The following is a 16,060-nucleotide window of genomic DNA, read 5'->3' on the forward strand; positions in this document are numbered from 1 at the left end:
GGAGAATTAGGGTTGTGGCATAAGGCTGCCGCAGGCTATGGGAGGGAAGAATGAGGGCTGCGATGGGGTGGGGAATTTGGATCTGGAGTAAAATTAGGGGATGGGGTGGGTTGCTGTAGGCTAGGGGGAGTGGAAGAAGGGTGGTGTGATGGAAGAAGAAGAAGAAGAAAGGTAGGGACCAGGGAGGGGGCGGACATACTGTATGGTAGAGGAGAGCTGAAGCTTGCAGAGCATAAGGCACAACAGCAGCGCGGGCTTCCTTCCTGGGAAACCCACAACACCACTATTTCATCTTCAATCTCAAGTTTTTTCAGTAATCATAATCTGTTCTCTTTACAAGAATGGCCTATACTTTTAGATTTACCTAAAGGATTCATACTAGGACTCAACATTAGATACTAAATCAAACTAGGATTCCTATTTGACTTAGGACTCTCATTCTATCAAGGATTCTAACTTTAACTCATCCTAGGATGATTCAAATTACAAAACATGAGTAGGACTCCTTTCCTTTGACAATGGTTCTAATACTAGTGACTGAGAAGTAGGTAAGATTCAGAACTTTGAAACTAGAAAAGTTCTTCTAGAAGCCCCAAGTTTTACTGCGTTTCTTGCTCTTGGGAGTGAGTTAAAGGTTTCGTGAAGTCTCTTTACTTGTGGTCTGCCTTTTATAAACAATTCCATTGCCCCATCTGTTCACTTAAGAAGAATCTAGAAAACGTCCCAGGCGTAAACAAAGTTGAATCATTTTATAGAGCCTTCAATATTCTAGTCTTGTTCCTCTAACATTCCCACCAAGGCAAGGTGGGGCTATAACACTGTCACATGCACCATGTGATGATTTTTTCCTCTTCATATTTTCATCTTCATCAGCCTATACATTACCAATTGGGATCAACAATTTTGGGCTTGTGTGGAGTAACTCTGATCTACACCAATGTAGCTGGTTATGAAGGTCTTGAAATTAGTTCCACATAGACTATCCAGTTTAGAAAAATTAACCTTTGAGAACTTGGTTTGGGAGACAGCTTGTGTTAAACATGCAACACAGTATGATAGCAAGATCATATGACATTTAGTGAAGATATGCCAATAACTCAAAGATCTTGCTGATACATACCGAGAAGTCATCTGAGAGCTTCGCTTGGAGGATGCCTTGGTGGCTGCAACTTGGCACTTGCGGGGCATCTTTTTCCCCATTGCCTAGGGCACCTAGCTGATAATAGAAGTTGCTTGGAGTTCTTAATTGGGCCGGCTACATTGGGTTTTCAAAATTATACACCATAGTTATCGGACGGTTTTTTTGGTGTGGGGGGGACCCATAATTGGAAAACCTAAGAGATTTCTTCTCAAAGAGTAGCATTTTTGATAGACTCGGATGTATTATTTGTTGCCTATTCATCTTTTCTCAGGTCATGTTTAGTCGACCTATTCGATGGATTCTGGCACTCCATGGAGACGCGTTGTGCCATTTATTTTTGCTGGAGTTCAAAGGTAATTTTTTTGAGAAATCCAGTTAACTTGGAAACTAAGAATGCCATGTTATTTTGAATGATCACACTTTGTGCTGACTTTTGGATATTGTTGTGGGATGCAATTGAACCATCATAAATGATAGATGCAGTTGATTAAATGTGCTATTACTTCTATGTTTCTGTAATGGAGTTGATCAGGTAGTTGGACTATTAAACCTGGTTGATCTTGTGAATTAATTTTGGAGTGGTTGATTTATGGTTGTGTGCATTGACTAGAAACAACTTTTTGGGTGTTGAACAATATTATTGCCAAAAGAAATATAACAAAAAGTTAAGAGTTATACAGACTGTTGGTGGATACTAATCATATGACTACAAATATTTGCGAGAGAAATGAACCAAAACCACCAGTCTCAGGTAGGTACAATCAAAATGTAAGTGAATTGTAATCTCCAAAACATTACCTGGGCCTCACTGCCCCTTGGTTGTCTAATTTATCTGCTAAATCTTCTAGATTAGTTGGATGACACTGATGAGAGACTTTCAGGTTGTGAGGAGACCAATGGCTGATTGGCCTTATAAAATGAGAGTACCACACGTGGTTCATCAGCTGAGCTCCTCATCCGGCAAATGACATTTGCTGTATCACTGTGTGCAATTGCGCAAGAGAAGCCAATCCCCCCAACACTACATTCCAACTTTAGGTCCAAGAATTCGGAATTTTAGTCCCTTCATCTACAGTTTTGAAGTTTATTTCTTTTTTCTGCCCTTCCTTGGGGGAGGGGGTGGGGAATGTCAAAGTGTCCAGGTGTTGCCTTTATTTTTCCCCAAGACCTTCCTTGCTCACCTGGATGCTGTGACAGCTACTTGATGTGAAGATGATTTTACCCCCAGTGAAACTCTATGTGGGCCCCACAAGATGCCCCTAATAAGCCTTCCAAGCAGCCAAACTCTCTAGGAGGGTTATTTTGGGCATTTCAGCCCTATTTTGTTGCGGAATTAATTACAGACCTAGTTCTAGAGTCTGATTTGGTTAATACTTCTTGAGTTAGTAGTTAGTAGTTGAGTGTCCTAAGCTGTTCTTTTTCAAGTGTACTTCCTTAGATTAGAGTTTTAAGTTATTTAATCTTTTTATTTTCAGCATGTGTGTATTAGGGACCCAGATGTTTAATTTTATTTCAATGATTGAGATTTTTATTTTTTTGGTCAACCAATGGTTGAGATTATGTGGTGGGATCCTAATCCATAAAGGAACCGCTTATAGTTAGAGTCTTTTAGTGGGCTATAAGTAAGAGCTACTCTTCTTTGTAAGAAAAATGAATTATTGAATGAAAAGTTATGAGGACTGGGGTCCTGTTGAGGGGGCCGGGGATTATAGTAGAAGTTCTTCAATATTCAGCACCATTTAGAATTTTCAAAAAGTGTTCTTCAAGCATCCAAGAAGTAAAACAACCAGCCTCTTCCCCCTCTCACCCAGCAAGGCTTCTCCACCCTCCCCTTCACCCAGCCCCTTCCCTGCTCTGGAACCCATTGCCCCCCCTTGTGCCATGACCGGCAGCCACCGCAACCCAGAGACCCCGGCACCCCCCACAACCCCAGGCCCCCCCAACCACTTATCCGTGACATCCCCCCGTTCCCAACCCATGGCTCACCTTTTGTCTCTTCTTCCTAAGGTGGAGCAGCATTCCTCCCTCTAGATCCAATCCCCACCCGCCTCCCGTTCAGCAGCATCCCTCCTCTCTTAGATTCCAATCCCCACCCCTTGCCTCCCTATTCCCTCCTACGTGGATCTCTTATCACCCCTTATCCCAACCCTACCCTCAATTCCATCTAAATCCTAAATCCTAGCCAAGGTTGTCAAAGTCAAAAAGCGATGAAGGGCGCCCAAGTCATTAAAGCGACAAAGCGCAAATAAACCGATGACTAAAGCGTTCAAAGCATTCTAGTGTTAATTTTTTGATATTTGATCCAAAAATCAAAAGTTACTTAAAATTCCTAGCGTTTAGGTATGAAACATTTAGCAAACTTAATGACATGTTCATTCCTATATTCAATATATAAGATTGGAAAATGTATTATAGTCATTAACTTCAAATAGAACAACATCAAAGTCACAAATCAAACTTCAAAGTTTAACAACCCAATTATCAAAAAAACTAAACAACCCTATTGAGAGACAAAAAGTAACTCAGACATCTGCTGAATAAATAACTTAAGCATTATGCATTCACTTCCAGTTGATAACCAAGAAAACTAACATTAAAAAACCCAATACCAGAATCTCAGAGATGAAATGCTATTTCAGAATCACAGAGATGTGGTATTGGGTTTATTGTGGGTAACCAAAGATGTGATATACTGATATTGGATTTACCATAGAAGTATTATTTCAGACTCTCAAAGAAGAAAATGGAAAAATTGCCCAAAAAATAAGAAAACAAAAAGAAAAGTGCCAATAAAGTGGTGGTGAGCGACCAAAGTGTCCATAGCGCCTGCTTGGATGCTTAAGCGATGCTTTAAGTGACAAAGTGACCACTTTATTGACTTCAAAAAGAAATGGTCGCTTTACTGGGCAGGGACTGCCGGATGCTTAAGTGACGCCTTGAGAACTATGATCCTAAGTTCCTAACGCTTCTAAAAATTCTGCAATTCATCTTCTTCATTAAATCTCTGCAATCATCTTCAACCTCTGGGCATAACCTTAGTTCAAAATCCTAACCTTGGTTCACTTCCCAGGAGTCCCACCCTAGGTAGGAAACCTCCAGCTAAGCCTAAAACCCCTAGGATCAAATCTGAAAATACAAAACAGCAACAACAGGCCATCCCCACCAAGAACCTAGCAGAGTCCAAACCCTACGGAACCAAACCGAACAAGGCGAGGGGGGGCCGCCGGGGGGGGGGGGCCGGGGGGGGGGGCGGCCCAGAGGGCGGAAGGCACACAACCCCCCCGAGAACACACCCGGAAGGGGACGGCCAAAGGCGAACAAGCCAGGACCAGACCACCCGGGGGGAAAAGAGGCGAAGGGAAGCACAGGCCAAGGGGCCCGGCCCAAGAGAGGGGAAAACAACGCCCGGCAAACACACACCAGGAGGGAAGGACAAGCGGACAGAGGCACCAAGGATAAGCGAGCATAGAGGCAGCCCACCAGAGCAGAGAGGAGTGTAGACACGGTACCAACACCGAGAACCGAGGGCACGAAGAGGGACCCAGGGGGGGGCCAGCTAGGCCGGCCCGGCGAGCCGACACACGGGCGCCGCACCACAGGGAGCGAAGACCACCGGCGAGTTGGTGAAAGACACGCTCCCCTCCAACACCCAGGCCCCACAGGTCCGCAACACGCAGGCGAGGGCGGGTCCACGCTCCGTACTCCCGGTGCTGCCTAGGAAGGACAAAGTACCCCCCGAGACGTGGTGGCGTTGAAGACAACAACTCCCCGAAGACACTCTGGAAAAGTGGCCCCCACAGGTAAAACACCATCGGGTGCGTGATGACAGGGCCCGCCGGAAACTGCGGGTCAAGGCCCCTTGGAGGAACTGTGGTAGAGGGAGTGAATGGCTTGCTGGTGGTTGGGTCCTTACTTTAGTTTTGATTTGTTCTCTATGCCAGTAGAGTTTCCGCCCCTAGGGCTTTGTCAAACAAACGCAAGATCTTTCACATCAGTAACTCATGTGGCTACATGGATTTCATACTCATGCCATGTCTTAATCGGGTTATTTTTTTTATTTTTCTCTCCCTAGTCCCTGTCCTTGAGGCTAAGGAGTCAAATTGCTAGATGTAGTTGGCAACAGATATGGTTCCTTGCTTTAGGGGGTGGAACTGTTCCTGTACCCTAGTTTTGTAGTGTTCTGGTAAATGCCTCTCTGTAAATTCCAGTGTCATCTGGTTCCAGGTTCGAACTCTCTACCTTCACAGTACAACTCTCTCCCCGTAGTGTTCCCCGGCTTCTGGCAGCACCTACTAGCTTGGTTTTGGATAACCTTATCTTTCTGTCCTTTGATAGGTCATGCCAGTCAAAATAATCATCCAGGGCAGCCTCCAATCTTAGAACACCTGTGGGTTCAAGGATCGATTGAATTCTTTAAGCTTGAACTTGACTTTGTGGTGGTTTTCTCCCCTTCTTCGGTCCTGGCCTTTTGTTGAAGTAGGATTGGATGTGCTCCTCTAAGTGAACTGGTGTCTGCTGATGGACTCACCCTTGTGGTGGCCTTTCTCCTTTCTCGTATCTATTTTAGATAGGATTGTTGTACCTAGATTGACGGGTATGACCATTCCTCTTTGTCTTCCCTGTATCCACCAACTGGAGGATCGTCTCTATATCAATAGGCTTCATTGGACTCTCCATGATGGGGAAGTAATCTGAATGTGGGCCCTTAGGGGTGGTGGAGGCGTGCGTAGCACTCTTCCCTACGGATTTTATTTTGATATGGTCATCCTATTGTTCTGTCCTTGCAGTGGGCTAGTACATCAGTTAGGCTGTTCTGTATACCTCAAACTTGCTGGCTACTGTTGATTCATCCAAGCTTTGATACCACTTGATGTAACACCCAAATTGAGGGCTAATGTTCAGGATCAATTCAAGTGAACCAGCAGCAAAAATAGGGTTATATAACCCTGTGGTTAAGGTGTAGGGTTGAACTGAATGGTTCTAGGGCATCGGAATAGTGTCTATAGTGTTCGGGTATCACTAGGGTCTAGAATTTATTAAATTCCCGATCTGAACCATGCTCTAATTTAAAATTCAGAACTGAACTCCAAATCTAGGGTTTACGAGGATTAGTGGTTTATTAGAAATTTAGGTTTCTGAGGGGTGGTTAGGGTTAGGGTTGAGGTCGAAGGTAAAGGAGGGGTAGGGGATGAGAACTCTGAAAGGAAATAGGATGTAGTTGAAGAGCTTGACAGATATGAGTTAGATAAAGGTGGGGTTTCTAGGGTTTTGAGAAGACAGTAAAGTGCAGAATTTTAGGGTTTTAGGTGAGGGGGACAGGGTTGAGGTTAGGGTCAAAGGTTAGAGGAGGGGAGGGGTATTGGAGTGGGGGTTTGTGGGGGGGGGGGGGTGAGATTTGAGTGAAGTTTGGATGAAGGAAGGGGAATCCTAGGGTTTAGAAAGAATAAATAAATAAACAAAAAAGGAAAACTATGTAGAAAAGTTTTTTTTTTTTTTTTTTTTTGGGGGGGGAGGGCTGTGAGGAAGAACTAGGGTTGGGGAATTTCAGGGGTATGGGAGAATTAGGGTTGTTGCATAAGGCTGCCGCAGGCTATGGGAGGGGAGAATGAGGGCTGCGATGGGGTGGGGAATTTGGATCTAGTAAAATTAGGGTATGGGGATGGGGAGGGGTTGCTGTAGGCTAGGGGGAAGTGGAAGAAGGGTGGTGTGATGGAGGAAGAAGAAGAAGAAAGGTAGGGACCAGGGAGGGGGCTTGGTACATACTTGTATGGTAGAGGAGAGCTGAAGCTTGCAGAGCATAAGAGCACCAACAGCAGCTGCAGGCTTCCTTCCTCGGGAAACCCACAACACCACTATTTCATCTTCAGTCTCAAGTTTTTTCAGTAATCATAATCTGTTCTCTTTACAAGCAATGGCCTATACTTTTAGATTTACCTAAAGGATTCATACTAGGACTCAACATTAGATACTAAATCAAACTAGGATTCCTATTTGACTTAGGACTCTCATTCGATCAAGGATTCTAACTTTAACTCATCCTAGGATGATTCAAATTCCAAAAGATGAGTAGGACTCCTTTCCTTTGACAATGGTTCTAATGCTAGTAACTGAGAAGTAGGTAAGATTCATGAACTTTGAAACTAGAAAAGTTCTTCTAGAAGCCCTCAAAGTTTTACTGCCGTTTCTTGCTCTTGGGAGTGAGTTAAAGGTTTCTGTGAAGTCTTTTTACTTGTGGTCTGCCTTTTATAAACAATTCCATTGCCCCATCTGTTAACTTAAGAAGAATCTAGAAAACTGTCCCCAGGTGTAAACAAAGTTGAATCATTTTCTAGAGCCTTCAATATTCTGGTCTTGTTCCTCTAACATTCCCACCAAGGCAATGTGGGGCTATAACACTGTCACATGCACCATGTGATGATTTTTTCCTCTTCATGTTTTCATCTTCATCAGCCTATACGTTACCAATTGGGATCAACAATTTTGGGCTTGTGTGGAGTAACTCTGATCTACACCAATGTAGCTGGCTTATGAAGGTCTTGCCAAATTAGTTCCACATAGACTATCCCCAGCTTAGAAACAATTCAACCTTTCGAGAACTTGGTTTGGGAGACCAGCTTGTGTTAAACATGCAACCACAGTATGATAGCAAGATCCATATGAGATATAGCGAAGATACGCCAATAACTCAAAGATGTTGCTGATACATACCGAGATGTCATCTGAGAGCCTTCGCTTGGAGGATGCCTTGGTGGCCTCGCATTACCTTGGCACTTGCGGGGCATCTTTTTCCCCCCCATTGCCTAGGGTCACCTAGCTGATAATAGAAGTTGCTTGGAGTTCTTAATTGGGCCAGGCTACATTGGGTTTTCAAAATTATACACTTATAGTTATCAGACGGTTTTATTTTTTTGGTGTGTGTGTGGGGGGGGGGGGGGGGACCCATAATTGGAAAACCTAAGAGATTTCTGCTCAAAGAGTAGCATTTTTGATAGACTCGGATGTATTATTTGTTGCCTATTCATCTTTTCTCAGGTCATGTTTAGTCGACCTATTCGATGGATTCTGGCACTCCATGGAGATGTCGTTGTGCCATTTATTTTTGCTGGAGTTCAAAGGTAATTTTTTTTTGAGAAATCCAGTTAACTTGGAAACTAAGAATGCCATGTTATTTTGAATGATCACACTTTGTGCTAACTTTTGGATATTGTTGTGGGATGCAATTGAACCATCATAAATGATAGATGCAGTTGATTAAATGTGCTATTACTTCTATGTTTCTGTAATGGAGTTGATCAGGTAGTTGGACTATTAAACCTGGTTGATCTTGTGAATTAATTTTGGAGTGGTTGATTTATGGTTGTGTGCATTGACTAGAAACAACTTTTTGGGTGTTGAACAATATTATTGCCAAAAGAAATTTAACAAAAAAGTTAAGAGTTATACAGACTGTTGGTGGATACTAATGATACGACTACAAATATTTGCGAGAGAAATGAACCAAAACCACCAGTCTCAGGTAGGTACAATCAAAACGTAAGTGAATTGTAATCTCCAAAACATTACCTGGGCCTCACTGCCCCTTGGTTGTCCAATTTATCTGCTAAATCTTCTAGATTAGTTGGATGACACTGATGAGAGACTTTCAGGTTGTGAGGAGACCAATGGCTGATTGGCCTTATAAAATGAGAGTACCACACCGTGGTTCATCAGCTGAGCTCCTCATCCGGCAAAATGACATTTTCTGTATCACTGTGTGCAATTGCACAAGAGAAGCCAATCCTCCCCAACTACTACATTCCAACTTTAGGTCCAAGAATTCTGCGCAATTTTAGTCTCTTCATCTACCAGTTTTGACAGTTTTATTTTCTTTTTTTCTGCCCTTTCTTTTGGGGGAGGGGTGGGGAATGTCTAAGTGTCCAGGTGTTGCCTTTATTTTTCCCCAAGAACTTCCTTGCTCGCCTGGATGCTGTGACAACTACTTGATGTGAAGATGATTTTACCCCCAGTGAAACTCTATGTGGGCCCCACAAGATGCCCCTAATAAGCCTTCCTAAGCTAGCTAAACTCTCTAGGAGCGTTATTTTGGGCATTTTCAGCCCTATTTTGTTGCTGGAATTAATTACAGACCTAGTTCTAGAGTCTGATTTGGTTAATACTTCTTGAGTTAGTAGTTAGTAGTTGAGTGTCCTAAGCTGTTCTTTTTCAAGTGTACTTCCTTAGATTAGAGTTTTAAGTTATTTAATCTTTTATTTTCAGCATGTGTGTATTAGGGACCCACCGATGTTTTAATTTTATTTCAATGATTGAGATTTTTATTTTTTTGGTCAACCAATGGTTGAGATTATGTGGTGGGATCCTTATCCATAAAGGAACTCGCTTACAGTTAAGAGTCTTTTAGTGGGCTATAAGTAAGAGCTTACTCTTTCTTTGTAAGAAAAGTCGAATTATTGAATGAAAGTTATTTAGGACCGGCGTTTCTGTTGAGGGGGCCTTGGCGGATTTTAGTAGAAGTTCTTCAATATTCAGCACCATTTAGAATTTTCAAAAAGTGTTCTTCAAGCATCCAAGTAAGTAAAACAATCCCAGCCTCTTCCCCTTTCTTCTCTACCCATGCAAGGCTTCTCCACCCTTCCCCTTTCTTCTCTACCCATGCAAGGCTTCTCCACCCTTCCCCTTCACCCTAGCCCCTTCCCTGTCTCTGTGCAACCCTATTGCCCCTCCCCCCTTGCTGCCATGACCTGGCAGCCACCTGCCCAACCCCACGAGACCCCTGCGCCTTACCCCCCCTACATCACTCCCTAGGCCCTCCCCTAACCACTCCCTATCCTGTGACATCCCCCTCCGTTCCCCAACCCATTTGGCTCTACCTCTTTGTCTCTTCTTCCTTAAGGTAGCAGCAGCATTCCTCCTCTCTTAGATTCCTAATCCCCACCCTTTTGCCTCCCTGTTCAGCAGCATCCCTCCTCTCTTAGATTCCTAATCGCCACCCTTTTGCCTCCCTGTTCCCTCCTACGTGGATCTCTTATCACCCCTTATCCCAACCCTACCCTCAATTCCATCTAAATCCTAAAATCCTAGCCAAGGTTGTCAAAGTCAAAAAGCGACGAAGGGCGCCCAAGTCATTAAAGCGACAAAGTGCAAATAAACCGATGACTAAAGCGTTCAAAGCATTCTAGTGTAAATTTTTTGATATTTGATCCAAATATCAAAAGTTACTTAAAATTCCTAGTGTTTAGGTATGAAACATTTAGCAAACTTAATGACATGTTCATTCATATATTCAATATATAAGATTGGAAAATGTATCATAGTCATTAACTTCAAATAGAACAACATCAAAGTCACAAATCAAACTTCAAAGTTTAACAACCCAATTATCAAAACAACTAAACAACCCTATTGAGAGACAAAAAGTAACTCAGACATCTGCTGAATAAATAACTTAAGCATTATGCATTCACTTCCAGTTGATAACCAAGAAAACTAACATTAAAAAAACCCAATACCAGAATCTCAGAGAAGAAATGCTATTTCAGCATCACAGAGATGTGGTATTGGGTTTATTGTGGGTAACCAAAGATGTGATATACTGATATTGGATTTACCATAGAAGTATTATTTTAGAATCTCAAAGAAGAAAATGGAAAAATTGCCCAAAAAAAAAAAGAAAACAAAAAGAAAAGTGCCAATAAAGCGGTGGTTGAGCGACCAAAGTGTCCATAGCGCCTGCTTGGATGCTTAAGCGATGCTTTAAGTGACAAAGTGACCACTTTATTGACTTCAAAAAAAGCAATGGTCGCTTTTACTGGGCAGGGACTGCCCAGACGCTTAAGCGACGCCTTGAGAAGTATGATCCTAAGTTCCTAACGCCTCTAAAAATTCTGCAATTCATCTTCTTCATTAAATCTCTGCAATTCATCTTCAACCTCTAGGCCTAACCTTAGTTCAAAATCCTAACCTTGGTTCACTTCCCTAGGAGTCCCACCCTAGGTAGGAAACCTCCAGCTAAGCCTAAAACCCCTAGGATCAAATCTGAAAATACAAAACAGCAACAACAGGCCCATTCCCCACCTAATCGAACCCTAGCACCGTAGTTTCCAAACCCTACTGTTGAACTCCAATACCTGTAACTATTTTACGGCAGAAGTTCTAAGCATAAGACTGACAGCCCCTACCCAAGCCTGGCAGAATCCCTCTAGGCCTTTACCAAACCCTTGTGAGCCCTAAAACCAGTCCAAAACACCCCATTAAAGTTGACCTATTTGCTGGAAGATTCTGGGCTGCCTTTAATTTTAGGGAAAATCCAGACAAATCCTAACCCTAAGATTTGTTGTACATCACTACTGTTGGGGCAGGGGCCGACTTAAAGAACTCATTAGCAAAGAAAAAAGGGGTACAAGGCCTCCAAGGGGGTAAGAAAATAAGAAGAAGTGCTAGTGCGTAGCTTTAGATAGGTTTAAGGATTAGCATTGAAAGAGATAGAATTTACCCTAGGATACAACAATGTTACTGTTCCTTGGGGGTGTCAATACATAATGAATCAGAAGTTCAGAACCTACCAAGTATACTTTAGCACGGAGAAGAAAGGCACCAGCCATGTCTGCTTAGTCCAAAAAATCACAAGTCTAATTTCATCTCTGTGATAAAAAGGGGAGGAGGATGTTGAGGGTATTAATAGGGACCTTTACAACAAACTATCATCACCATCATCAAGCCTTTGTCCCAACTAAATGGGGTTGGCTACATGGATTCTTGCCTTCCAATCAGCTCTGTTTGAGGCCATGCTAGATAGAAGACCCAAGCTATGCATATCCTTCCTCACCACTTCTCTTAAGGTTATTATAGGTTTGCCTCTAGCTCTTCTAATTCTTCAATCTAGATCATATCAGTTCTCCGTACAGGGGCCTATGTAGGCCTGCATTAAATGTGGTCGTGCCATCTCAAACGACTTTCTCGTAGCTTATCACTTATCGGAGCTACTCCTAGACTAACTCTCATATGATCGTTCCTTATCTTATCCTTCCTAGTTTGCCACTCATCCATCTTAGCATCCTCATTTCTGCTACACTAAGTTTATCTATATGCTTCTTTTTAATAGCCCAACACTCTGCACCATTTATCATAGTTGGTCGAATGACTGTCGTCTAGAATTTTCATTTGAGCTTTAATGGAATACGTTGATCACACAAGACCCCAGACATGCCTCTCCACTTCATCCACCTTATTTTGATTCTTTGGGAAACATCATCCTTTATCACACTTTTTTTAATTTATGATTGAATTAAGGTCGCTTTGACGGATCTTCTTATCATCAAGTTTAAACTAGATATGTCTTCGTTCTACGTAGTTTAAAGCTTTTGATTCCAAAGCAGCTCTCTATGATTCTAACTTGCCATTAATCCCTACTTGTCTCATCTATCAACATGATATCATCAGCAAAAATCATACACCAAGGAACCTCCTCTTGAATGTCTTTGGTTAATTCATCCATCAAAAGTTCAAATAAATATGGGCTTAAAGTTGATCCTTGATGTAGCCCAATTATAATGAGGAATTCATTACTTTGTCCCCCCACTGTTCTTATGCTTTTCATTGAACGATCATCCATATCCTTAACTCGGTCCACATATTTTCTGGCAACACTTATATTCTCTAGTACTTGCCAAATTAACTTTCTAAGAACTTTATCATAAGCATTTTCTAGGTCAATAGATACCATATGAAGGTCTTTTGTATACTCTTTATACCTTTCCATAAGTCTCCTAATAAAGTAAATAACTTGCGTTGTAGATCTTCTCAGTATAAAGCCAAATTGGTTCTCCATAATTGTGGTTAATTGTTTCAAACGGTTTTCAATTACTTTCTCCCATAATTTCATAGTATGGCTCATCAACTTTGAATATCTCCTTTACAACCTACTATGTGTCCTTAATATAAGGTTTAGAAACCCTGACTGAGGAGTAACATTTAAATTTGTAAACGGATCGGATTCGGATTCGGATAGATACACCAGTATTCGAATCCGAATCCAGCAGAAATTTAGAGAAGGCATCTGAATTCAAATCCGAAACTCTATCGGATATCCAATAATAATCCAATCCGTTAAACTATTTGATTATTGATTGGTGATTGTCATTTTTTTATATTTTTTATTTTCAATTTCCATTTCCGATTACCGATTACCGGTTTCCGAATCCGATTACCAGTATCCGAATCCGATTATCAACCTTTTTTAGAGAAAAAATGTTAAATACTTTACATTGTCCGGATAAATTTTTATCCGGATATTATCCGATCTGATAAGCAATTATCCCAATTCGAATCCGGTTGCTTAGTGGATGGATACGGATATTTTCGGTAAGAAAACTTCCGAATATGGATACCCCTTAAATGAATACGAATGCAACTTCGGAAGCGGATTTCGGCTATCCATTTACAAGTCTAGTAACATTAGTCCCAGCCACATGCATGGGAGGTAGTTGCACGTTGGTAGAAGCCATAAAATGTGGTCTATGTGCCATTGTGCCCTAACTTTTATTTACCAACTAGCTCTTAACTTGTATTTAAACAACATTGAATCAGTTCAGACTTTAAACATAAAAATAAACTAAACAATTAGCTATTTTCATACTCAACATAGATAATCTCGGTCTAGGCCCACTAGAAAGGCACATTACACTTAAAACCTATGGGACCAAAGGCCCATAACCTACATAACCCAACCCTAGGCTTATCTTAAGGAAAATTAACTCTTTCAGTGGTGGATCTGCATCACCCTTTTTGATCTTCCAACTTATTGCTTCTGCCCCTAGGTCTTAACCATATTTGGGTCTCGCATACCCCTCTTCCCCCTCCTTGCTGCTCCCATTTGCATAAAGTTGTCTGGCTCTCTTCTCCATTTGGGTGCTTTCACATCATTGTAGATGCTCCTAACCTTTGAGTCTTCAACTGGAACTGAAGGTGGTTAGCTCTTCCTTCTCTGGCTCCTTCGTAATGGGGGTGGTTATCTTCTTCCTTCTCTGTCTCCTTGATCTGTGACACTGTCAACAAGTTTTCTTTTGGTGCGGCTATCTCCCATCCTTAGCTATAGAGAAACCTTAGGTGGTGGACCTCCAAATTTGGATTTTTTTTTTGATTTGGATGGCTACCTTCAATCATTTGAGCCACAAACTTCTTTTTGCCCCCCCCCCTAAATAAACCCTTTTTAGACTTCCCATGGAACAGTCATATTGTTGTTTCCTAGGGCCTAGATCTACCCTTTTGTTATCTTCTAGGTCACTTAGACCTTATGGTCTTCCCTTCCCCCCTCTTCTTTCTTTTTTCTCCTTTTCTTTTTTGGGTATTTACATTTGGACTCCCTGAGGTTTGGTCCAAGTCATTTTTAGTCCAAATAAAATGACATTTTGCATTTGCCTCCCTTGAGGTATTCAAAAAGATCAATTAAGGACAAATTGTCATTTTTATGACCAAAATATCCTTATATCTATTCTACCATTGGATTCGCATCATATCATCACAATTAGATTCAACTGTGGAAATAAAAAGAGTGGGTATGTGTGTAAAAGTATATTTTTAGATTTACATTCAAAGGTTTAATAATTCATCAATTTACAGAATAAAAGGAGTGGGGTATGTGTGTAAAAGTATATTTTTAGATTTACATTCAAAGGTTTAATAATTCATTAATTTAAAAAATAGAATCCCTCAATTTTCTCCTTCCGCCTCCCTCGGCACTTCCCCTTCCACCTCACACGATCACTTCCAACCAAGGAAGAAATTTCGATCGATATGAACATTTCGACCGAAACTTGATACTTTTTCCTAATTCTTGAAAACTCAATTTCGAGCCTCAAATGCACTCAAATTGATTTGGATTTTTGCATACTAGCTATTTCAAGCATAATAAACACTATAAAACTACTAGTTTACTAAAAAACTACTGAAAATGTAACATCCAACATTCCAAGTATATAGTACATGAATCAGAGAAGAAGCGGGAATGTTATTACTTACAAGTCTATTCTATTCAAGCCTCAAGGTCTCCCTCTTCCGTCTGCACCCCATACAAATGACTATATAACTCCCATGATGTTTGCCCCCGCCCCATATAGTTTTGGACATAGTCAAGAACTGCATCTCTATATGTGGCCTCATCCACATGCATAAGATTTCCTAACGGTGGGAAGTTGTAAATCTCCAAAGGAACTGGTGGTGGTGGGCTTTGTGGCTGTGTAATAGTGTGGAAGATCTGCTCAACAAATGAAAGAGCACCTCTCTCCTGCCCCTGACTTACTCTATACTAAAATGAAATCTTGAGTTCTAATTTTTGTCCCTCCACACCTCTCCCATTTATTAAATATTTTTTAATTATTTAAATATATGTTAAATACAGTAAAATTACATAATTAACGGAAAAAAATTCAACACCATCACAGCAATATGGTGTCTCAACTCTCACATACATTCATTTGAAGCTTATACATGTACTATACATATACATTTTTAGCAATATACATAATTTAGTAAATAATTTTTAATAACAGAAAAATAAAAAAATAGTAGGAAGAATAAAAAAATAATTTTGACACTACAAATTCATAGATCAACACTCTAAAGTAAACATATATAAATTTGGAAGCAATCTAACATGATTTAAGGCACAAATGAAACAAAAATTAAAAAAATGAGGAAGTTGGTTACTCACCTTGCAAGATTTGAGAAAATGCACAAAAGGAGGAGCAAATCAAGTGTTTGATGGAAATGGAATACTAGAAATTAGCTGTAGAAGGGGATGAAAACAAGAGAAATCAGCAAAAAATTCAAACACAGCTCGAAATGGCTCTGGCGATATGGCTCGGTAGGTCGAAATTCCGTCGGTATGTCGAAACTGGGTCGAAACAAGGTATTTTATAACTTACA

General features: G+C 41.1%; 1 protein-coding gene across 4 annotated transcripts in view; it reads left to right on the forward strand.

The window, feature by feature from the left end:
- The window catches only part of EDD1 (glycine-tRNA ligase), a 122,117-nt gene that overhangs the window by 53,679 nt on the left and 52,378 nt on the right, over window positions 1-16,060 (forward strand). For all 4 annotated transcript variants that reach the window (XR_016173554.1, XM_089156475.1, XM_089156476.1 and 1 more), the window contains one exon: window positions 8,174-8,256. Coding sequence is in view for 3 of the 4 variants with exons in the window: in XM_089156475.1 (XP_089012601.1) it covers window positions 8,174-8,256 (83 nt within the window). In the remaining variant the exon portion in view is untranslated. The remainder of the gene's footprint in view (window positions 1-8,173; window positions 8,257-16,060) is intronic.

This window comes from Hakea prostrata, chromosome 5 (assembly GCF_041222555.1).
Source record: "Hakea prostrata isolate BN-2017 chromosome 5, UWA_Hpros_2, whole genome shotgun sequence".
In the NCBI taxonomy this organism is placed as follows: domain Eukaryota; kingdom Viridiplantae; phylum Streptophyta; class Magnoliopsida; order Proteales; family Proteaceae; genus Hakea; species Hakea prostrata.